This window comes from Phalangium opilio, unplaced genomic scaffold, assembly GCF_054372755.1.
Source record: "Phalangium opilio isolate 3A_F unplaced genomic scaffold, DU_Popi_V2 ptg000082l_1, whole genome shotgun sequence".
In the NCBI taxonomy this organism is placed as follows: domain Eukaryota; kingdom Metazoa; phylum Arthropoda; class Arachnida; order Opiliones; family Phalangiidae; genus Phalangium; species Phalangium opilio.
The window spans coordinates 5,867,602-5,893,132 of record NW_028324189.1 but is presented as its reverse complement, the minus strand read 5'-3'; the positions used below and the strand labels follow the sequence as shown (position 1 = coordinate 5,893,132).

The window sequence follows — 25,531 nt, the reverse complement described above, 5'->3', positions numbered from 1 at the left end:
AAAAGTGCATGAAGACGTTTTGCTCTTCATGTCTGAATGTGTCTCTTCATCAGTAAAATACGTTCTGCAGGAATTTTAATTCTATACAAAGCCTCCTTGGAAGTATTGCCTTTTAAATGATGTACTGCTCAACCGCAACAATTTCCTCCTCCTAATTACGTGAGTTCTGTTCTATGTTAATCTTTGCTTACCATAATCTTTGATATAACAACCTATAATTACACATAATGTAAGATTTGCATAATTTATTTTTGAACCAAGCTACATGTCTCAATTTTCTTTAGTCGGCAGCAATTTTATAAATGAAGTTTACCAACCCTTTAAGTTTCGTTTTGATTGTTAGAAAGTTAGCTGTTGGCATGATATAATTAATGATGTAAGGGCAATCTATAATGCCGCGCTGCTAGAGGAACAGCAGGACGCCACGTACGCGCAAATGGATTATCCACAAATAATGGAATTTACGTTGCATTATGAATCTTTTATGGTGCCATATCGAAAAGGGAAGCTGCAGCCTTAGAGATGGGGCATTCTCTTCATAAACTAATCGTTTAATCATCACACTCCCTTCCTACTAATTATGCCGACTGACAGGCGGACCTCCAAACCCATCGCGTCCTACTCTTAACTATAACAGAAGAGTATTTCAACCGGAAACATCCAATAAGCTTTACGGACGACCGATCATCGTGTAACAATAACATGCAAAGCATGAAGTTACTCCCTTCACTCTATAATATTTTTATATCTATGGCTGGTAGTTCCCCGCGTGTGAGGCTGGTTACTTTCCCCAACCCGTGCGCGTCATCGGGAAAACCAATTCCGTAAAACTCTCCGCGTGTGCGTTCGTGAACTTTTAAATGAACTCTTTCAAGAGCCCTTCACGAACTTTGAAGACCCCGTAGCTGCTGGAGAGAAGGTATAAAAAGACGGCGCCTTCTATTATTCCCTCTCTCTCGATACCTATCTGCGAGGCCGGACTCTGCCCGACTTTCCTGGGACCGACGACACGAGGTCCAGCAGCCCGAACCACGTTACCGGGCCTTAACCAGGATGGACCTTAGGACCGAACTTTAACCGGCCGAACTTATTTTTCGCTTCGGATCCGCGCCCTCGATGAACTTCCATACGGTACCGTAAAAACAATTTATTTATAAAAGAGCTCTCGCGAAATTATGCGCGCCAACAAGGGAATAACCAGCCCACCAATTTTTGTTAATTAAGTACTTTCGTATCATGAACTTTTATTCATTTTCTTAAACCGTATTACCTTTTAAATAAATCTTAATGTTAATTTTAATCATGCCGACAGTCCATTTTAATTTACTCCCCCTAGACAAAACGAACCTATTTCATTACATATTATTATTCACTTAAGTTAACTATAAAATCTGTCGCAATTGGGGGTCCGTCCGGGATATGTTTCCCTTTGTTTAAAATTATGAAAGCCTAATTTTTCGCCCCTCATTACGTCGTATTTGAGATATAGTTCTTGTTCGTGGTTAACGAACATTGATTAATTTTTTTTCTTTAATGGTTCATGGTTAATGACCTAAGTTTTTATTTATCACGTGGTTAGCGTTGATTTTAACTTTTTTATTACATATCTCAAATCGACGAATTCTATAGGTAGAAATTAATTAGCTTTCAGTTTATAACCAATTCTAAGTCACAACTTGTTACATAGAATTGATTTTTGTTTTTAGTTAATAGTACGCAAAGTACGTAATTTTGTTAGGAGTACATAAGTACATAATTTTAGTTAGAAGTGTATTATTTTAGCTAGTTTAGTTAGGAGTGTATATTCTAGTTTATTTTAAAATTTTTACCCACGTGGTTTATTAAGGTTGGTCATCCTACCCCAAATCTAACGTTAAATTTAAGTTGCATTGGTACTACCTCATTGTCTCTATATAGAACCCCTTATAAGTTTAAACAGTAACGTAAAATACTTCATGAGTTTATACCGACCTGAGCATAGTGAAATTTGTCAGCCAAATTTGGGTAAATTTTCTAGCTGCCGGGAGTGTTACGAAATTTTTTCAGCGACTCAAAGGAGCGCTAGAGAACAAAGGGTTGCTCTTAGAAATATAAACCCTGATCAAACTAGCCAACAGCTTAATTTGTCCAATATGAATAATCCCCACCCTAGGGACGCCGAAATAACGGCGCTACAACAGCAAGTTGCCCAATTAATGGCGCAAATAATAGCAAACAATGGGCAAGCCGCAGCTCAGCCTCAAGTTTTACCCCCCTCTTGGGCACCCCCCATCACGTTGCCAACATTCTCAGGTAGTTTTACCGATTCGAGTATTAAAGAGTTTTTAGTTAAAGCCCATCAGGTGCTCGCTTCTCGGGATTGCCCCGAAAATCTTTTTGTAAGGCACTGGGTCCCCAGCATGCTAACAGGTGTGGCCGCTGAATGGTTCGCGCGCCAAACCCCTTTTCAAACTTTCGCCGAATTTTCCACGGCTCTTAGAAACGAGTTTCAGGGTCAAGGGAATGACGATTTAATATTAGAAAGACTGGATACCAGATTTCAAAAATCAGGTGAAAATGTTAGTAATTACGCCGAAGCCATGAATACTATTATGCGTAAATTAATTGACCCTATACCAGTAGCTTCGCAAATTAGGTATATTAGGAAAAATCTTAATCAAGAATTAAGAAAAGCCCTGGCATTAACTACCGCTACCTCGGTGCGAGAATTTGTAGATAAAGCCATTCTTATTGAGCAAGCTTCAGCCCCCCGTCGCGGCGAAGATGCTCCAAAAAATCCCCCCTCCTTAAAAATTGTTAAGGATGTTGTTTGCCTTAGATGCTCTGAAAAAGGTCACTATCAAGATCATTGCCCCACGAGGTACACTAACCCCAGTAATAATAATAGTGCTTCGGGGTCAAATTTTCCTCAAAGAAATGGAAATCTAATCCCCTCTCAGAATAGGACCTTCCAAAGAAATACTTTCACGCGTCGATTTAACCCTAACGGCGTAGTATGCCATCACTGTAACGAACCGGGTCACACTCGACCAGAATGCCCTCGACGCGTCCCCATGCTACCCCCCGCTAATAACACACCTGGACCATCGGGAAACGCAGGCAGGGGAGGAACTGGTCCACCCAATCCTCCCCCCAACCGCTCCTAAAGCCCATTATTTGTAGTTCAGGACCCACAATTGACTCTTTTCAAAATTTAAATTTACCAAATTTAGCAAAACTTAAAATTTCAATTAATAAATCCCCTTGTATAGCTCTTGTGGACCCTGGATCTACCTTTACTTTAGTAGATGAACGTTTTAGAAACTCTATCCCAACTACATCTAATAAACAAAAACGTATTAAATTAGGATTAAAACTTGCCAATAGAAGTCGAGTGACCACAACCGGCTGCGGCAAAGCAAACATTAACCTTCCGGGGAGAAACACAACGCATAATGTATATTTAGTTAAGAATTTAATTTTTCCCTGTATTTTGGGAATGGATTTGTTACAATCTGAAGGAATGACTTTAGATTGTGGCGCGATGCAGTTTTTTTGGAGTGACTCCCCCACGGAGAAACATAGTTTTCTTCCCAATTTTATTGATAAGCCAGTGATCCCCTCACCAGCTGTTTGCTCTGCCACACCCCCTTGTGAAATAGATGAAGAAGATCTTAAGAAAGCCCTAATGTTAGCGAAAGTGACCCCCGAGGAAAGAATACAATTAGAAGACCTAGTTTCAGAATTTCAATATTTATTTGCGAAAAATGCAGGAATTACTAATACCGCCACGCATTATATTAACACGGGTGATGCATACCCTATTTCCTGCGCTCCCTACCGTTACGCACCTCACAAAAGAGATCAAATTGACGCTATTATTGACCAAATGTTAGCTGATGACCAAATTGAACCCAGTAATTCCCCTTGGGCAGCACCCTGTATATTAGTGTCCAAAAAGGACGGCGGTTCTCGCCTTTGTTTCGATTATCGCAGATTAAACGCGGTAACAAAGAAGGATTCCTACCCACTACCCAGGATAGATGATATCCTCGATTCTTTAAAAACCCCCAAATTTATTACAACTCTAGACCTCAAAGCTGGGTACTGGCAAGTGCCCTTAGACATAAACAGCCGTGAAAAGGCAGCCTTTATAACCCATCGCGGTTTATTTCAACCCAAGGTCCTCATGTTCGGGTTGACCACGGCTCCGGCAACTTTTCAAAGAATGATTGACCACTTGTTTGGCCACTTACGTAAGTCTGGAGTCAGTGCATACCTTGACGACCTTATTGTAATTTCCTCCACTTTTACGGAACATATGTTTACCCTTAGAAAGGTTTTTGGTGTTCTTTCTGACGCAGGCTTAACCGCCAAGGCAAGTAAGACTCAATTTTGTGCCAAAGAAGCCTATATTTTAGGTCATTTAGTTAATGAAAAAGGCGTACACGTAGACCCCAGAAAAACTTCTGCAATTAAAGACATGCCAGCCCCTAAGACAGTTAAACAAGTTCGTAGCTTCTTAGGTGCCGCTTCGTATTATAGGAGATTCATAAATTCCTTTTCAGACAAAGCCGCTCCCCTTAACGCTCTTTTGCATAAGGATACAGCTTGGCAATGGGGACCAGAGCAGCAATTATCCTTTGATACCCTAAAAACCGCTCTGGTTTCCGCCCCTATTATTGCACCACCTGATTTTTCAAAACCCTTTATCATCCACTCAGACGCATCCAACACTGGTTTGGGCGCTGTTTTAAGTCAAAAACAAGATGGTAAACCCGTAGTAGTGCAATATGCTAGCAGCACCCTAAATAAAGCTGAACGCAACTACTCGGTTACAGAACGAGAATGTCTCGCGGTAAAGTGGGCTATTCAAAAGTTTCGCCCCTATATAGAAGGCGGTCAGGTAGAAGTCTTCACCGATCACAGCGCTCTTCAATGGCTTCGAACAGCTCGCGACCCCACTGGTAAGCTCGCCCGCTGGCGACTTATCATTGACCCCTATGTTTCGGCTATACGCCATGTCCCTGGTAAAAATAACGGTGTAGCGGACGCGCTTTCCCGTATTCCTTGCGATGACGACCCTGATTTGCTGGACGAATCAGAGTCCGACCCCTCGGAACCCCTTATCTTGGCATCAATCGTAGACCCTGATTCAGAAATTTCTTTCGATCCCGATCGTATAATTGCCGCCCAAGAAGCCGATGAACAGCTGTGTGCTCTAAAACTCTACCTAGATTTAAAAACTATTCCAACTGATGCCTCCTTGAAGGACTTTGTATTAGCTTCCGCTCCAAAATGCGCTATTATCGAAAACATTGTTTATCGTGACATTCTCCGTTCCCCCGATAATTCGAACTCATACCGAATATGGATTCCCCCCTCTCTAATTGAAACGGTATTACGTTTAACTCATGACATCCCTATTTCAGGCCACCTTGGAATTTTTAAGACCTTACGTAGGGTTCAAGCCCGTTATTTTTGGCCGCAAATGACAAAATCAGTCACTAATTATATTAAATCATGTTTACCTTGCCAGAAAAACAAAAACCCGCAAAGAGCCCCCGCAGGGCTCATGAAATCGGCTTTGCCGACTGACCCTTTTCAGGTTTTATCTATTGATTTGAAAGGTCCTTTTGTTCCTAGCAAAAAGGGTAACACCCAATTATTGGTAGTAATCGACACTATGACCAAATGGGTCGAGATGTTCCCGCTCCGTCGTGCAACGGCAAAAGGTATAGTGACAAAACTCGTTGATGAGGTTTTCACTCGTTTTGGGGTCCCCTCCACTATTATTTCCGACTCTGGTAGCCAGTTTGCTAGTAAACTTTTGAAGGCTGCGTGTAAGAACCTAGGAGTGAACCATCGCTTTACGTCATTCTATAGCCCTAGAGGTAACCCCGTTGAACGTAGTAACCGCACTATAGGTACTATGATCGCTACATATATTACAAATAACCACAGAGAATGGGATATTGGCCTACCTCAATTAGCTATGGCAATTAGGACAGCCCCCCATGAAACTACACGTTTCACCCCAGCGTATTTAACATTTGGCCGAGAGTTGCGGACCCCGTTTGACGTTACCCCGCAATCTAACCCTGAGTTTAATATGTCCCAAGAAAATACCACCTTATACGCTGATAGCATTATGGACCGTGTTACGGTCGCTATAAATCAAGCGAAGGAAAATATTCTATTGGAGCAGACTCGGCAAGCTGGATATTTTGATCAAAAACATAGAGATTTTGAGTATGAAGTGGGACAACATGTATTGCGTAAAACGCACCCACAGTCTTCTGCAGGAGACTATTTTATGGCAAAGTTGGCTGACAATTGGGATGGGCCGTTCCTCATTAGTGAAAAATTTAGCCCTCACACCTATCGTTTAGCTAATTTAGAGACCAAACGGGTCCTGAAAGGCACGTATCACGTGAATCAGCTTAAGCTATTTATACCTCGTGACCCTGAGTGCGTACCTTTGCCTCCCCCTGTTGTATTGACTGAAGAGGATTCTCCCCTTGATGACCCTTCTGGTCCGGACGTTCTTGTGTCTAACAGTCGTCCTTGTATTTCCCCTAGCCCTAGCTCTGATTCTTGGAATGGTGACCAACCTCCTTATCTTAGACGGCTTCGCCCTAGGAATACCATTACTAAGAGGGTCCTAAACCCTACAAAGCAGAGTGGTTAACTCAAATGCTGTGTATAGCGTAGTTTATTTTATTTTTAATTCAATTCAATTTTATATTGTTATAGCAGAGTGGTTAACTCATATGCTGTGTTTAATTTTGTTTCAATTTTGCATCTCGAGAATTTTTTTTCCCCCATATTGGATATCCATGTATATAGTTTTTATTGTCTAGGCCTAGATTTGATTTTGTATTTTTTTTTTCACGTACCCCCTCTCTATTATGTGTTTTTTTTTAAACGTTGTTTCTTATTATTGTCGAACGAGGACGTTCAAGTTTTGGTTGTGGGGAACTGTAACAATAACATGCAAAGCATGAAGTTACTCCCTTCACTCTATAATATTTTTATATCTATGGCTGGTAGTTCCCCGCGTGTGAGGCTGGTTACTTTCCCCAACCCGTGCGCGTCATCGGGAAAACCAATTCCGTAAAACTCTCCGCGTGTGCGTTCGTGAACTTTTAAATGAACTCTTTCAAGAGCCCTTCACGAACTTTGAAGACCCCGTAGCTGCTGGAGAGAAGGTATAAAAAGACGGCGCCTTCAATTATTCCCTCTCTCTCGATACCTATCTGCGAGGCCGGACTCTGCCCGACTTTCCTGGGACCGACGACACGAGGTCCAGCAGCCCGAACCACGTTACCGGGCCTTAACCAGGATGGACCTTAGGACCGAACTTTAACCGGCCGAACTTATTTTTCGCTTCGGATCCGCGCCCTCGATGAACTTCCATACGGTACCGTAAAAACAATTTATTTATAAAAGAGCTCTCGCGAAATTATGCGCGCCAACAAGGGAATAACCAGCCCACCAATTTTTGTTAATTAAGTACTTTCGTATCATGAACTTTTATTCATTTTCTTAAACCGTATTACCTTTTAAATAAATCTTAATGTTAATTTTAATCATGCCGACAGTCCATTTTAATTTACTCCCCCTAGACAAAACGAACCTATTTCATTACATATTATTATTCACTTAAGTTAACTATAAAATCTGTCGCAATCGTACAAATTGACTCTTTCTTTCAATATACTTCGTAGTACTAAGGGAGCCTGAAACCAAGTGCAAATTAGCGTTAATTGTGAAATCCAATTAATTTAGTTTGATATCGCGGTATTCAAAAGAAAACAATACTGATTTGGTTTTTATTTTGAAACCATATATTTAATTTCAAAAATTGCACGTAGATAGGGATTAAGGCTTACGCGCTAGAGAACGATTTTAACCACTCGCAGTGACGATGATGACACGGAGAGGTATTAGACTGGACTCTTCTGCGTGTCTGTCGAAGTAGTTCGATGAAGTGTCAGCATCCCTTGAAAATAGACGAATGCGTCGGGCGCTTCGTTATCAGTATTAAAACATTAATTTGGGTCCTTTATGAAAAGGGTATTCAGTCTGCCAGCCAAAGTATAATGGTTCTAGTGAAATGGACGAGCCGTACTAAATTGAAATTTCCCTTCCGATCGACAAAATTATCGCCAGATTCATTAACAACTAGTTGATGGCTACCCCTAAGTCTTTGTTGCTCTTACCTAGTAATGACATACTCCCTGAAATAATTTCAATAGTAAAATAAAACACAAACACATTGTTGTAGAATGGTTTTAAATGAAAGGAAAAAAAACCAGTTATTGTAAAATTTTTAAAAATACACTTAATTGTCAGTGTGACGAAAACGGATTACTCTACTAAGAACGTCGGGTCGTAGTTTTAGCCTCTGGTGCCATCCTCGAATACTTCATTGAGAAATTGTGGCTTCCCCACAAACTTTCTATATGGCGACTTGTAATGGTCAAAAATGTCCTTTGCATACATTTACAATCGGTAAAAGTCTATTGTGGAATAAAATGAGACAGTGAAATAATTCAGAGATTCTTAAATATACTTGTTTAAGGAACATACAAAGAATCGTTCTATACATAGAAACAGAAGTGAGATGAGACCAGAAGTATCGAGGTGACCAAATTCTTCACTCGGCTAAAGTGAATATTCTTGAAAACACACCAACGGTTGGCCCTCTGGTAACGGTTTCTGAATTTTCCCTCCAAAACGTGAGACGCTCGTGGCGGTAGACGGCCGAACTAGATTCAAGCGCCCACGTCCGTGTTCCGCCGCTTTAGGTTGAGGGGAAGGGGGTAAGAAATTTTTTTGGAACTCGACCAATTTTTTTTCTCTTTAGTGTAGGCGCGATTGAAGCGGCATAAAATCCTCAAATTTGTTCACTAGTACCAGGATCTATTACCAATGCTAGAGCCCTTCTTTTCGAGTCTCATCTCACCTGTGATAGAAATCAATAATTTTCAAAGGCATCGCTTTAACTTATTTGGTGTGATTATTCACTTATGGTATAGTTGAGTTACTTTCTTCAGTAGCTCGTGTTATTAGTCGCAAAAGGTTTCTTGTTAATTCTGAAAGGTGGCAGAAAAGCTCGCTCATAATGACAATGATAAATTAGCAACAGTAGGCTGTCAACGATCCTGGGAAGACGATAAGCCTCCGCAGCTAGTTGGAGATTTCCCCTTCGCGATCTGCTTGAGCAACTACAACGTCTTCTAAAAGTACGGGGCTAGCTGGGGGTTGGAGTAATATTAAATCCGGATGGCCAAAATGTTATTCAACACGAGGGACTTAAGAGCGAATGTCAAGCCAATGACACTTTACCAAACTAGAAACATACTTGCAGCACCATAACATCACACGTTCTAACTATCAGAAGTGGTAATGAGAGGCTGTGTTAATGTCCAAATTAAAGGAAGTAGCTGCACTTAATTCTGTTTCCACCACAAGGAAATAACACAAGCATTAAGTGCCCAACTTATAGGGTTGAGTTTTTTAGTTTGTCAGAATATCTCAGAAAATCGTAAAGTGTTCATTAAAATGTTGAAGCACAAGGAGAGGCCAAATGTAATTTCTTCATAGATAGCCGAATTTGAACAAATTCACCTCTTTTTTACGGACGAGTGATGTGTGAATTCGGCTTTATAATATAAGGTAAGTTTGTACTTTGGTTCTTGGCAGGTAGTTATATCTAGGCAGCAGAGTGAGTGAGTCGATGATCTCCGGTATGGTATTATTCGGGATGTCCCATCGGAGAGGACTTTGCGCGGAGTTAACTGGATAAATTATCGAATTAGAGCGCGCTTCATTAGACGTTTCATAAACAAGACGCGTGAAATCGTTGAATTAATTTTACTCGCGGCCGATTATGCGCCTCATTTATAAGCACGCTAGCTAGCTCTCTTCAAATACAATAGTACTGCAAATAACAAACCTCTGTTGTCATTCCAAATAAGTTAAATATCATGAATGGAAAAATGTCCATTTTGTAATATCGATAGCTAAGCATCAGGGATAGATTTAATTTTAGAAGTAGGAATTTACTTCAGTCCAACTCATAGCCCAGTTTAGAGCCCCTCCCTATAGAAATTTAAACAAAGCTTGTAACTTCAAACTGTACTCGTCCATGGAAAGCCAACACTAGAACAAATTTAGTTCATGCATCTATAGAGAAGTGGTTTATTATTCGGGAAAATATTTGTAAGCCGTGTGTCTTAATGGACTGAGAAAGTATAGCGCTGCAATCGTGAAATCAGATCAGAGATAATACACCCGACTTAATTACCCATGCATTAAGTCCGCACCGTCTACATTTTAACTAAAAATGAAAGCAGTGTCCTGCAAAATTCGTCTAAATTTCGTAAATTTTTAGTCAAGCCAGGATCGCAGAGCTTTTAACCACAACTTATTAATTAGGATTGCTTGTGTCTCTCGTGCGAAAACAGTTTGGGTTTTCAACCACTGTTTATTTAAGAAATGGTTTCATTTCAGAGTTTTTGAAGTAATGTTTGCTGTTATATGCATGATTTATTGAAGAAATGGTTACTTTTTACATTATATCGAAAATCTATCGTAGAAATGGTCAAAAATATTTTTTTTTAAAATATAACATATGCCCATGTAAAATTCAGCACGATTAAGGACTTCACCATCCTGTTAAATCCACATATTCATAGTAACGTTCAAAGTGTAACCAGCATTTCAATATGGATATAGTTTTACAGTATTTAAGACTACGTACAAACAAGCCTACCATTTCGTCTCTGAAAATACTCCCGGAGCTTGTAACAGCCTGGCTCCTGTGTTAAATGAACCTCGAAGAACACATTAAAATTCGCAGTCAAACTACTGAAACCCAGGTGACTTTAAAACTCGTTGGAAAAATTATTTTTTTTTACAAATGACTCAGCATTTCCAAAAAAAATTATATAGAGCATTTTATTTAAATGGACGTGGCAGCCCGTCTCTGCCCAAGCCAACCGTAACATTTTCAAGGGTCTAAGCGTAAGATATTTTAAACTGTGAAGGTTCATTTTAAGGATCATGATCATTCAGTTTTTAAGAATATTTGAAATGACTCCTTCAATGTCTTTTCTGGCAAAATATTTTCACTTCGTAGTCACCAATGCTTCAAGGGATTTTTCGTTTTAAAGGTGTAGTAACACCGTAGACCTAACAAGATAAAATAGTTTGAAAATCTTCACCCACGGAGGTTGAGTTACGCTGATTCCGAAACTTTGTATATTTGGCCTCTTTATAGGAGACGTTATTCTCAGTAACTAAGTTGTTCACTGTCAATTCACAAGTGATTTACAAAGTTTTGTAAACTTGATTTCATAAGTAGCTTCCCCCTCGGTTTTTCGAGCACTTGAAAAATGTTACGGTGTCTCTTTCAAAGGTAGTGGGACAGTAAGTCTTTTCGCTAAAGACGGAGGATTTTAAATCCTAATGGTGCCAATGACAAAGTCCTAAAATTACCAGAATGAGAGGACAACAATCGCCTACCGGTATCTCTGGTCAGCGTTGACAAAGTTTTCGTCTCTTCCGCTATATCTATTCATTCGATGACGGTTAACACTAAGAACGGGTATAGCTTGTCAACCGTACTAATAGTGGCGCTCAATCGTCCTCAAGCTCGTGGAATCTCCTTCCGATTTGACCCGTAAAACCCTCTACGGGCTTAATGGGTGTCATATGTCAAGGCGTTAAGTACCCTTCACCAACCATTCTTTAAGGCCCCTTCTGAGTTTGGGTACTCCGTCGATGACCTTGAGGTTTTTACCAAGGAATATACAGTTTTACTTGATATACTATGTAGTCCTTGCAGTTCACTTTCGCGAAGAAGTAAGTGGGAGAGAATAGTAATAAAAAAGGGAGCTCTTAACAACCCCATACCCCTAGGGCACGGCCACCTTTTGTCCGGTTGTCCCGCTCGTCGGAGCCTTATCTAAACATCAATAGATTCAGTATCTTTCTTCCTTCTAATTTTCAAGAATAGCGAAAGTAGTTTTACTACAATAAACGAGAAGCTAAATTACTATAGAGCATCCTGCATGTTTAGACGATATGGGACGAGAGAAATTGAAGCACTACTTTCGCTGATTCACCGATCTGTGATTCAAACGAAATAATATAATTTGGTATAGTTGCAGATCCTAACTTGAAGTTGAGCCAGTTTCAGTAATATATAAATAAAAATAATTCAATGTGTATTATTCGAGCCGCGTCTAGGTAAACGTCACACCCGATATTTCACTTCACAACTTAGTATCACTTTTAGAGGCTTCTTTCTTTAGTTTCAGTTTATTTTGGGCCTCGATTATGTAAAGCGGATCTTTACAAATCTGACCTTTCGGAATTTGTGGGTCCAGAATTTCAGGCAAAAGGCAATCGTTAAAAAAAGCACAAAGTTTAGGAAGCATTACGTTTTGCCATAAATGCCCATCTCTCTCTATCTCTTCCACAAAAATTGGGTTATTTTCGTCTATGTACACAACGAAGAAACACTTGTTTTTATCAGCGATATTTAATTGCCCCTGAATTTGATAAAAATAGGCGTGTGATCTCTTCAGTGTAATGTTGGTTTTCCCGTCCTCATCGGTTGTTAGGTTTAAAAATTTTATTTTTTTGTTTTTTATGGCCTCAGTTAAGTTTAGGCCTATTGCTGATGGTGCCGTTTTCACTTCAACCAAAGCTTGTTCATCGTCTATGACGCCTGTAAAACCGAGACATATTTTTAAAAACCCGCTGACCAACAAATATTCCTAAAAAATTAACATACCATCAGGACTCGCTGCTAGGTATCCGTGTTTCAGGTCAACGTACAGACCGCTTGGTCTAACAAAATAGCCCGTTTTGTCCATGAAACATCTAATTGCCACAGTTTCGTTGGTTTTTCCGTATTCCGTACACTCTGATGAAAACGTTTGCTTATACAGTATGCTCTTGACAAGGTTGTGACACGATGTGGTCGCTTTACGTTTCATGCAAAAGCCAAAAGTGGAGGCAGTAAGGCGATGCTCTCTGTGCGCGACATAGACTGGGTTTGCGTGTTGACCGCGGGATATCTTTTCGATTTCAATTTGTTCAGAAATTGTAACCTGTAGAATACGTAATATACATGAAATATTACATTTACGTGAAAAATGTACGCCACCAAAGCTTTAGGGTCATTGTTGACCAAATTGACCTACCTGAAAATTCTCCAGTCTACTGGCTTTCTTTGCCTCAAACTGGTCCAGAGTTAATGGCACCGTATCCGCTTTAGGTCCATAGTCTTTTTCAATTGGTAGTAGAGTGGCCATCACTTTTCTGCGTTTCTCTTTTGGAATGTCTTCTTTTTTTCTGTCAACTTCTCTCTTTCTTTTTCTCTTCTCCATGAAGGTTTTGAAATGAGCTCCAGGACTCTTTCCCATAGCGTTCTTCCACGGACTTCCGTGCCAAGAAGAACCTTTCTGGTAGTTGAGTCCAGATAGCAACGATCTTCTTTGGTAGCTTCCTTTTTGAGAAAAGTTAATTCTTTTTCCCGAGTTAATTTTGGCTAGGATGCTCATAAATAGCTCGGCTCGATTGCTCGTCTCGTTGGCGTATAGGCGGTCAGCCTTCGCGGCCAAGGAATCGACCGACGCCATTATAAACGGGAATATCCCGTTCTTCTTTAACTCGGGTAAAATGTTTTCTTCTCCTTCTTTGTCACCTTGACAGAAATAGGGACGACATTTAGCATGATCGCCAAATACGTGTGCAGGTCCATTATGTAGGTCAAGACGTAAGTTAGCCACAGACGAATCGCCTTTTGAGTTGTGCGTGATTGCTCCCCGTGCGGCAGCTGTTAGTTTGTGTATTTTACCTCTCAACCTTTTTCTACCATTGCAAGGAAGCTTTGTGTTGAGGCTAATTTTGTGCAGTGCCTTAGTATAATTTTTAACCGCGTGGTTGGCACACTCCAGTTTTTGCACTTTGCGTCCGTAAGGCACTTTTTCGATTATTCGACACTGAACGCTGGAGTCACCATCAGCTATAAATTTTAGGTACCGAACACCGTGCATAGCCTCGCTACATTTAAATCCTTCAACTACGATGTCGGCTTCCATAGCTGAGGAAGATTTGTCCCAGTTTCGATAGCAAAGGTGTTCTTTAGGCGTCTCATTTCTGTTGGCAGATAAGGCGCAGGCATAGCAATATTTATTACGTACGCCTAGAAACAGAAGCTTTTTCGTCGCTCGTCCAATAATACAAGCCTTTCAAATTTATAAATGATTAAATATGATGCGAGTATTACTCTTAATTGTAGTATTTTAATTATTACCACGCCAGAGGCGGCGTTGTAGTTATGACCGTAACTTCTTTTGCACCAACCACCATCAAGATAAACCGTTATACATGGAACACCATCATCGTCTACGTGGTTTTGGGCAAGAGCTAGCTCCCTTTCGTCGTTCCCAGCTTCGGTCATGGAACGAAGTAAAGATTCTTCCCAATACTTGGCAATTATACGAATGGTTTTTCAATTTAAAATTAACCAATGCGTGGAGTAAGAATTAGTACCTTTTCGAGGAAGCGTTCTTGACCAGAAAACTTATTCCAAGTCATGGATGGAATGTCCATTATTCCAAACCATTCGTCAAGTTGGGAGTATCCGTTACCAACTGAAAGAGTGGCCCAAACGGCTTTTGAATTTATGTCAGTTTTCTTTCGGGTGGACATAGTTTTTTCATTGGGCGATTCGGATGTTTTTAAAAATCGTTTTTTACAAGTTCGGCATTCGAACACGAATGTGCTTTGAATGCCACGTCTCTTTTCTTCTAATAAATCAAAATACCCCAGAGTGCAAATCAACCGATGATCGAAATTTAGCTTGAGACACCAATTTAAAAAATAATCTATTTCAACTATTCTATATCCTTTAATAATTGACTTTTCATTGTCTTTGCAAGGGCTACCAATGACTAACTGGTAGTTGTCGAGATCATTATTTTCCGGTCTAAAAGATTTAATTAGTTTTACAAGCCTTGCCTACATTTAAATTTATTTTAATTACTTACGATGAAATTTCGATTCTCCTCCTCGCCAAGCTTTTCGCTGATGATTTTGGCGTGCTATGAATTCTTGATGAATTTTGACCGACGGAACAGATCGCGCCTGAATTATCTAAATCATCACTAATCACTGAACACGACACGCAATCAGAAATCGTTTTGCAACAGTTGTAACATGTCTGTGTCGATGTGGACACGAAATGTATTGGGGAAATGATTTTGTTTTTACTAGAAAGTTGGGGGTCAAGCGGTTCTTCGAGTTCTAATTGTTTTCTCTCGGCGAAAAGTTTTCTATGCGTTTTAGCGCGTTTAGTTTTAGCTTTCTTATTACGCAGAGCTCCTTTGCTATTACCCATTTTTATGTTTTAGCGAAAAGGTTTTTTCAAAAATAAACAGACAAGCGATGCAGTTCGTTTCAAAAATAATACTGAGCCTCTGAGCTTGAAAAGATGTAGGTCTATCTATAGATATTCGTATTTCACCCCGTTGTCTTGAACATATTTCGACGAAAAAAAGTCAGAAACTGCATAGGGTGTTATAATACGGTGGAGTGATATATAATGTGAAACCCCATAGAATTGGTATACATTGGCTATAGACGGGCTGGGGAGACGGCAATAGCTTTTACGACCTGTCGATGAATCTTTGTTGTGCCGCGGACCCATTAGGCTGGGGGTGTTAAGGGGTGTCATAATTGGTAACAGAGGCCGACGGATGCCACTGATTTTGAAACTACCCCCCTTTATTTTTTTTTTTCTTGACGTCATTTGTGGGTCAGCGACGTTTTTTTGACAACGGCGAACGCTTGAACTTCTTTTAATTGAGGGGGAAAAGATCATACAACTTGAAACCTTATTTACTTTCAGTAGGAAAGAAAGGGCGGAACAGGGTTAACTTTATACTTTTCAAAGAAAAGGCCTTTGGTATTGTTGGCGCTGACAGGCAACATCAGTTCTTGAATAGAATTTGTATTACGTTGGATTTAGCTCAATAATTTTTTGACTTAAAATTTTTTTGAAAATGATATATAAGGAACAAAAGCATTTTCTATGGGATATGAGGTTCTCAAGAGGATCGGAAGAAAAAATAATGTTCTACGGTCAAAAAAGCAAAACAAAAACACCTCGAATTACAATTAAATGTCTGTTAAGTTCATAAGTTTTAAAACTAGAAATCTATAACTTTCAGAGGCCGTAGCTCGAAAGATACTTCAAATTAAGACACTTTCCCTGTTGAAATAGGATTACTTCCGTAGGAGATGTTTCCAACGGAAACTTTTCAAGTTTGAACACTTTATAATTAATTTATAAAACAACTAACCCATTAAATCGCGAGTCGATTGTTTTATACGAAAGAGAAATTTGTTTTCTTCATTGGGTAAAATTCTTATAGCTTTTCATAACGATCATCGACGTGAAAATATGATTTTGGTTAAAGTAGTTTTTGAGTGAATTTTCGACCAGCTTGTTTTTTTATTCTCAGAAGGGGCCTTAAAGGTTCGAACCGTTTTCTTTCAGAGATAATATTGAAAAGGCCAGTTTACTGAGTTTCATAAGCGTATAACTTTAAGTTTCCATTCTGCATCCACGCGTTAAATGTTACTGCCCTTTTTAAATGTTTGTAGTTTTTGGGAAGAGCCATCTGGTGAGTTATTTATTGTAGTAGGGATAGCGAGAGTACGTAAACGATGTGACTAATTATGGGCTAGACCATCTTGTTTTTACTTTAGTGAAGCGTATCCAGTCACACATGGACAGTTTGGCAATGGCGGACCGTTCGTTTCGTACCATTTTGTCGGTAAGTCAAACAAAAAATGGAACTGTTAATCTAATCATTTATCAGAGCAAACTAAAACCGGCGTTAGAGCAGTATGAGCCACAAAACTAAAGAATTAAAATTTTGAATTTCATTGTATAAAAGAGCAAGTGAAACGGCAGGGAAGATTGCGCTTTCAACTGGCTTAAAATAGTAACGTGAAAATCTCATCATCTGGTCAGATAGATGTCTCTTTTCGCTGAACGCAGGGCCTCGTAATGACTATAAAAGATAGATTCTCTCCAGGTCAGTATAGAATGGCTGGCTTAAGCAACACGAAAGAGGCTTTGCCCCAAATCTGGTCCTCATCAATCTTCCATTGCAGCTCAGAATGGGGAACGACAACTGGGCTTTCACCTCGCACTATCGACATTTTACACCATACTTCAAAGGCAAAAAGAAATAAAAGAGTTTGAGGCAGTAGGAGAACCGACGTGTCATTCACGTTGCCTCAGCGCCAATGAAAAAATATATTTACCGCTCTCAAGTTCTCTGCAATTAAAAACAAATGCACATGGAAAGATTAATCATTTCGGGAAAATGTGTTTCAACTCTGAAACTCTGCTTTGGAAAACACCAATGTAGTCCATTGGATGACAGCGTACCTTAATGGCCATTTTAAAGTAACTTTCTTAGCTAGAACAACGTTGATTGGGCAATTTCCCCTTCCCGTTTGTTTACACATGATCTCTGTCTGAACTATTTTATAGTGTCACCTTTTAGATGATATTAACGTAGAGGCACATTTAGGGCCGACCCCGTAGTCCCTACTCTTTAAAGTATCCCAAAAGATGGGAAGGAATTGTCGAGAGGGTAAGTAAAAAAGTAACGGCTTATAAGGACTGAAACGTAAAAGCGCCACCTAACCTTACGATCGCTCTTTCGTTTTCTACTTTTCTCTGCCAGCATGCATGGGAGTGGGAGTCGGGAGACTCCGGTGAAAAATGGTGGGGCTAATTTGGGTGGCTCCGTCGTCGATGCATCACGTCAGTCGTCAGCCAGATATCGTCGGCATTTGTGCCTAATGGGTGAAAAGCTTTTACCCGGCACGTACTTCCACCATACCCACTTGGCCCGACCGACCATCAATCATTATCAGCAACGCTGCAGCGAAGAGACCATTCCGAACCCATACCTGATTTTTCATTGTTTCTCAACCATCACCTACTAGGCTTAGAATCATCACGGTCAAACTAAAATTAAAGGACAACGATGTGCGTTACTTTCAAAACGTATTAACGTACAATCACGGTTCCTTGAATTGTAAAGGGGAAGATTTCCATCGGAAAGTATTAACGTAAGCCAACGGTTCCTTGAAGACTGAGAAGTTCACCTCTGAAAGTATTATACTGGGAACACGGTTTCTTGAAGTGATGGGCAAACAGTTGACCTGTGAACTTATCAATGTATTATCATGGTGTCTATAATTATTATTCGCAAAGTTCTTCTCTTAATGTGGAAAATCAAGTGATTTTTTATCGATTCTTCAACTAATTATAAGACCAGTTTGTAGAGTGAAAGATTCACGAAATACAGTCTCCGAATGATTTTAAAATTAAAATAAGGTTCAGATATGGACAATTTGAAGTAAGGACGCTGAAACATACAGTAATTCCTTTTACATAATAAGCGAGGAACAATTAAATATAATATTTGAGATAAAGGGCGTAAATACAGATAAGGTTGAAATGTTTGACTTGATATTGCTATTGAGCTACCATTATAGACGCTTAAGTTAGGAGACCTAGATAAACTTCTGAAGAGAAAAGAGAGCAGAAATTACAAATTGGTGAGACTCATGGGTAAACTATTTAACTATCTTGTAGCATATCTGATAGGATTTCTACTATGTATTTTCGTCTGAACTTTCGCTTTTCTTTATTAGTCCTTTAAGGATGAGAAAGTGAATTTGTGGAATCATCCATCCATTTTAGTCTCTGTGGAAAAACGCTAGCCCTACTTCTATTCCATCATAAATCTTAACTTTTCCCCAAAAAATTCGTCTAGAGCAATTTTTTATTCACCGCGGCTGAGCTCGGAACTCATGCGTCGAGGTTTTTATTAATGACCTCGAACGTTAGAGGGCGCGACTGTCACCCATTCTCCCATCCCTGCCCACCTTCCTCCCGAAAGGATGAGTGATGAGATCGTTTCTCGCTCCGGGAGCGCATTAAGACCGACGACCGACTCAACGACTAAACCGCTCGATATCCAAGTCCAAGCCACTCTCCGCCTACTATGCCTATACACGTGTTTTTAGGTCATACGTTCCTCTGCCACATGATCAACTACATGGTTCATGTTCGGATAGTCAGTTGGTGTGTTGTATGATGTACAATGAACCAAATCCGGCAACGCCAATACACTTCTAATATAACCGAGACACATATAAGGAGGGAAGAATTAAGGGCCAGCAGTTTGTACATTACCACGATATCGTATTCCTATGCAGTTGTTGTGTTCAATAAACATTCACTGAAAACATCAAAAGACCATTTTCACGATAAAAAAAAGGGTAGACTACCCTCGGTATCGAGACATCCGAGGGATCCCCCGAGTCTGAGCACACTCAAAACACAAAATGCCCATAGATTAAGCACCAATAGCGAGAAGCCTATGGCATTACAGGAATGATATATTTTGAAGAAAAAATAGTAGTCTAACAACTATCCACACCGGAATGTAACACTTTTGTGTCTTGTTACCCTCCCCTGGAGTAAAGAAATTTATGGAAGCACTTGCCTTATGCGATCGGCGTACAGGAATAGTAGTTGCGATTGAAAAAAAATAAAAGATTGACCGTTCAACACGCCATCTTCGTCGTCTTTTCACTTCCGAGGGGTTCATTTATTTCGCGGTGGTGGTCAGTGGTCAATACTGAATTTTGCTCATCTCCTTTTCAGGGGTCATGGATGTAGTGGATGAAGTGCAGAGGAATTTTTTGGCATAAGATGATTCCCTAGAACTCTACGATGTGCTGTTTTACTGTTTGGCCTTTTGGAAAACGGTCAAGAATGTTTTCGTAAGTTTTTGAGAATTGAATGTAAAGTCAGGTGTTGATTTATGACTTCGGTTTCATTTTAACATTTCAATTACTGGATCCTTACCATTTCTGCGAGGATCTAGTTATTCGCGAAAATTTTGTACACTTGATTTCTGATTTCTAAATTTTTATGCGCATTCCAATGATTACGGAATGAATTTCTTAATTTCCGTGATTACGGTTATTTTAGGTGATTTCCATAATCCTTACACTGATTTCCCGTTACTACCATCGGTGAAATCATGTAATTTATTAATTCGATGAATGACTTTTTAAAAAAAAAACCCTAAAAATGACGTTTATGAAAACAGCTGGCTCGGTTCTATTCGATAAGAAGTTCTCGCGATCTAGCGGCAGTGAAATGCATGAAAGGTTTGGGGTTTCCGCGCATCCTATCCTTTTGGTTGGGTTTTCCAGCAATTCCTTCCCTACTAATGAGCGGAGATTTATCACGGTTCTCGGAGGGTAAGCCTTTCTTGCGAAAATATATGGACTATAAAAGAGTGAAGAAGACAAACCAAGATAATTCCCTTTAGAAAAAGACAAGCACCCTCATCGACCCTTCGTCATTGTAACATTATGTTCTCCCTTTCTATTGTAGACGCTACTAACGATTAAAATAACTGGTGCGGCAGTGTTATAAATCAGGATTTTAGTGAAGTTATGTAATGTGCGAAAATTATTAGAACACTTTAATTAAGTATCTATTCTGCCAATAAAACCTTTCTAGAAAGTATCGATTCTGATGTCATTCCGACAAAGCCACAAGACAAATCACTCGGTTTTTCCTAAAATTGTAAAAGAGGCATAAGCTTGAATTCAAACGTCAACAAAGGCAAGACGAACGCGGTTGATACAACTTTTATAATTTACCGCTGTAATCTATATCTATTTTTGAATTAAATGAGGCATATTTCTTGACTATTTCGCTATGCAGATAGGTCTTATAATTTGTTCAAAAATCGATCAGAAATCTCTTGATTTTATCTTTCCCTTGCCTTTAAAGCTCAACCTATTTTAGGTAGACAAATTCATCAGCCTGAAATCGAGCGGATGAAAAATGATTGTTGAAAACAAGGCGACTTTTTGCGAACGCCCCCGCGACCGTTAGCGTCATTTATCAGAAAATAAGAGACAAGAGACGTTGTCGCTGAGCTTCTAGCTCAGAGAAACGCCAAAGAAAGACTCAGACAAGACATTCAACTGGGAAAGAAAAAATGCCTAGAAGTTCTAGAGCTCCGATGTCCGGGTTGTTCCCGTCCGATGAAACAAGAGAACTTGTAGAAGATTGTGCTTGGAGGGACCTCAATTGCAAAACAGCGTTTATGAATCGGGAAGGGATGAAGCCATCCATCTTGGGGCGAACTCCCCTTTTGTCACCCTGTCATCTGTCAGTGTCATCTAGACCCCATCACCCATCCCTACACGCAGCAGACATCTAAGCGAAAAAGAAAACCCCCACCCTTACTCTTTCTAATAAAGCAAACGGTAATCATGTTAAATCTCACCGAAGTGCAACGACTTAACGACCATTATTTAAATACTATTTTCGAGAGCACTATTCGAATGAGCGTTTTATAAGGGTAAACCTATGTTCAATTCTTACGTAGTAGTTTCAAGGAGGTGCCATCTGGTGAGCGACTTCTCAACTTCTTATTCAAATAACAATATTAATTAAAATGTTAACCATTGGTTGTGCCAAGAAATATATCGCAATTCCTATAGTTATTTTGAATCCCAAGAAAATAACATGTTCAATCAAAATTTAACATTATTGTTTTAAAATAATAACTGAAAGCCTTCAGAAACTTCAAATAATTTTTAATGTAAGATCGGGGATGATGGTCCCGTATTTGTTTCTTCTAAACCATATGGCTAATGAAACAAAAGTAACGATTCCCATGCCCTTCATTGTGGCTAGATGGTGATAGCCAAAAGTACACAGACAAAATGGTGGCCTCCATTAATCTTTCATCGTAAGAATCACATAAAAGGAAGATTTCAAGAAAATTTGCCTCTTGTCATGACAGTGTGTGTTGTGTTAATTATAGCCCTAATTTTAGAGGACGTAATAAGACAGATGTAATCCCACACCTGACAAGTGGTGGCAATAGCTCTTTTCTAGTGGTTATTAACGTGGGAACTATTGTCCTCGAAATATATGGCTATTGATTGATTACACGCATAATGTCGCACCCGTATCTCTCTATGATAATAAAGTTACCGTACTTAATTTTAAATATTCTAAAAGCACTAATATTTCGATTGTATGTACAAATTGATATGAATCTCCACTGATGAAAAAAAAATCAGTTAACGCGAGTTCGCATTTTGCGCTTCTATAAAAGACTAGTAGTTGATAGTGATACGCGGTTCTAAAGTCTAGACTCTGACAGCCATGATAAACGAGCTCCTTTTCTTACAGAAACCCTCCCCCTTTCTCCTTTCCTTCTGGACTACACATTGCATCCGACGATAAGAATAGAGCCAACGTTAAAATCCGCCTTCAAGGAAAAGTCGCACGAACGAACGTTTTTCGATTTAACGAGTAAAAGAAGACTTTGGTTAACGTTAGCACAAAAAGAAATTCATGCACTGAAGTATCAACTATAACCCTTTCACCCCCGTTTTGTCAAAATGCCGAGTGTTGAAGCAAATACTATCACCGGTCTACAAGTTTCTATATTTTACGAATGGTCTTTAATTATTTTCAAGCCTGCTCTTGCACATCTTGAAACATGACTATACTATACATTCATGGCTCCGATTTTCTTACGAAATCAGGAGAGCTGATACTTCTCTAAAGTACTCCAAGGAATAACTTGATCCGGTAGAGTTTGGTCTAGCATTCCTCCATATCTCCAGAATAATCCGGGTTTCGGCACCATAATTTTTTCAGATATAAAGAATACCGGGAAACTTGAATGAATACTTGAAAAATTTCATCACAAAAGCATACTTTTTATATAATTCTACTTCTTATTTAACACGCCCTCTGAATTATCCAAATGCATTTAGGAAATGTATGATATTAATCTTTCTTAAAATTAGTTCCGTTTCATTCAAATGAAACTAGGGTTGTTTTCCTATGTCATGCAAAAAATCATATTTTGCCAAACTGATGTTCACAGATTGTCCCTTTAAATTTGTGAGATAAAGCATCTTAGGGTGGGCGGACTTGGGTGAATTTTTACCCTTATCTTATCCTGGAATCTGCTTTCTTCCTCATTCACGTCCCACCAATGCAAATTTATGAAACTATGAAAGAAAAAACCGAGACAAATTCAAAAAGGGGGAAATTCTCTTTTCCATTTTTGTGGAAGATTTTCCGTTAATTACTTTCCACATTAAAAACTCTGTAAATTAGCCATAATTGTTTCGCTTTATTAAAAGAGGAACATCCATCATTGGCTGGCCAACGCTTGTCATCACCCCGACCCCTTTTGTCGATTAACGGAGCGCATCTCAAGGCGGGTTTAGTGATAATGGTCAAATATATCAAAGTTTAATCGTAATATAATTAATATAAAAATGGATTCACAACTAGAGCAATTTTAAAACCACTAAATTGACCACGTTTATATCTTTCAATTCACCTCCTCAGAAACGATACTTTATAATACCTAGCAATAAAGCCAGAACCGTAACAAATGTTTCACGGAATCACGTGCACTGCCTTTTCGCGTGCATTTCACTAAATAACTAAAAGGCTAACCAAATAACTGGGTATCAGCGCATTACTCTGTTGGTTATTACATAACCACACGGAGTAAAAACTCATTTTTTATACCTTCAAGTTGTTGATTATAATATGGCATGATCTTGAAATATTATTGCACAAAAATTGTAACCCTAGCGTAGACACAAAAATATATTCCGTTGTATACCTGTACCCCTCGCCTGGTTCCCTATAATGGAATCTCGGGCATGAGTGATCTGGCGAAACCAGGGTGTAGCCACCTATAGTTAGATAAAAGTGTTTCAGTGGTGTAGTTTTGGTTTGAGCCACCGGGGACGCCTCTTCGTTAACGACCCGGTATACACGATTCAATCAGTTATACATCGGAAGAAAATTCAGCGAGATCAGAAGTCCATAACATACAGAATCAATAGTGGTATAGTTCAGTGTAATAGAAAAAATTTAACAAAGCTGTGGGGACACAAACTTTCGAAGGGCGAACTTCCGTTATACATCGCCTCACCCTCAGAAAGTCTTGCCCGGGGAGCGAAAATCATGTAGTTAAGTAAGGGTGAATATGAAACCTGGTTTTAAAATAAAAACAGAGACCCAGCTTGTATGTCTGTCTGTTAGTAATGCTTTCATAGCGGTTAGCTTACAAAATATGATTAATTACCTTAATAATAGTATTTTTAAATATTTAAGCATTCTCATCTAGGATTAATTTGGTTGTTATAAGGTTAAAATTCAAAATTTTAGCATGATGGGCTAACAGTATTTTGTTTATTCATTTTTGAGTAACGTTTTTAAATTTTAGTTGCAGGAAGTACATTTCCACGTTCAAGAATTAAACGTAAACAACGCATCTGGGGATTGAGTATGTTTATTCTTTTGATTTCAGCTAAAACAATCTCATCGCGTAACCAAAATTAGTTCATGCTAAGATACTTCCTGAAGACGCTCCAGCACATTAACTATATACGACTGAAAACTATTTTCTTATCTAATAATCTTATCATTTCACGATTAAAAATTTAATATTAAAATGTCAAAGTGAGCTCCTTGTATTTTATCATTGTTAGATATATTCTTGGTATAAAATGATGTAGGTCCTTGTCACTTCAAGTAGTGAACTTCCATAGCGTTGAATCAAATGGTAATAAGATTTTCCCCTGTAAAATAAGCTCCGTATTCCTACGAGGGAAGAGTTACGGTCTGAAGGAGATACACCTTTGATGTTTCTTCGACTAACTGGTTCGTTGTTGGAACAAATCCTCATTGGGGAATTGCTAACATCTGATGCTCTCTCTATCCGATTTCGTGGGCTCCCTTAGGCACCGGCGGTTTTCGTCTTACCAAACCCCAAATCAGTTTATTCCCTACTACTACAAACTGCCCTTTATCCCACTATACGAATTATTCATATTTGTTTCCCAAGCCCCGTATAAGCAAACTTTTCAACGAACCAATTTTCGCGCATACCTAAGCTACTAAACCCACTTGGGAAACAAATTAAGGCCTGCAGAGAAGAGGCTTATGAAACGGCACTGCCTCGGACACTAACTTAACCCCGAAATGGGAGTTATACGAGAATAAACGCATAGGATTTAGCACGAAAACATGAACAAAATATACTAAAACCTCGCACCATGTAGTTCTAAAGAGAACCATTAAATTTGTCATTTTTAGCAATCCTAGTGCTTTGGAAATTTGGGTGACCATAATAAGTCGACATCGGTATATGGTATTGAGATGTAGCAAAAACCAAAAATTATATAGGTATAGGTATAAGTTCATAAGATGTTTTCCATAAGTTTGCCACTGGTTTCTGAGAGCTTGTCATGAAGTGACGAAGGTAAAACGTCATTGAATTTCGTAAAGCGACGCTTGGTGAGGCGATATCAAAGACTTAGGACAGCTCTAGTAATATGCTCCTAGTAATAGTAG

General features: G+C 39.3%; 3 protein-coding genes and 1 long non-coding RNA gene across 4 annotated transcripts in view; 1 reads left to right on the top strand and 3 right to left on the bottom strand.

The window, feature by feature from the left end:
- Positions 1-25,531, bottom strand: part of LOC149651178 (uncharacterized) — a 45,927-nt gene that overhangs the window by 13,589 nt on the left and 6,807 nt on the right. The window lies entirely within an intron of this gene.
- On the bottom strand, positions 11,741-13,747 carry LOC149651182 (uncharacterized). Its single transcript, XM_089847989.1, has 3 exons — positions 13,203-13,747; positions 12,791-13,109; positions 11,741-12,724 (listed from the first exon to the last, which is right to left on the bottom strand). The coding sequence occupies exons 1-3, from the start codon at positions 13,638-13,640 to the stop codon at positions 12,267-12,269; spliced, it is 1,215 nt and encodes a 404-aa protein (XP_089704115.1). The 5' UTR covers positions 13,641-13,747; the 3' UTR covers positions 11,741-12,266.
- On the bottom strand, positions 13,667-16,515 carry LOC149651181 (uncharacterized). The gene is made up of 5 exons (XM_089847160.1): positions 15,054-16,515; positions 14,557-14,992; positions 14,318-14,491; positions 13,749-14,249; positions 13,667-13,705 (listed from the first exon to the last, which is right to left on the bottom strand). Exons 1-5 carry the CDS (start codon positions 15,401-15,403, stop codon positions 13,667-13,669), a joined length of 1,500 nt encoding a protein of 499 aa, XP_089703286.1. The 5' UTR covers positions 15,404-16,515.
- LOC149651180 (uncharacterized) lies at positions 16,730-22,330 on the top strand. The gene is made up of 6 exons (XR_016371107.1): positions 16,730-16,844; positions 16,968-17,108; positions 17,188-17,485; positions 17,573-17,675; positions 17,769-19,884; positions 20,912-22,330. It is a non-coding gene; the product is annotated as an uncharacterized LOC149651180 (long non-coding RNA).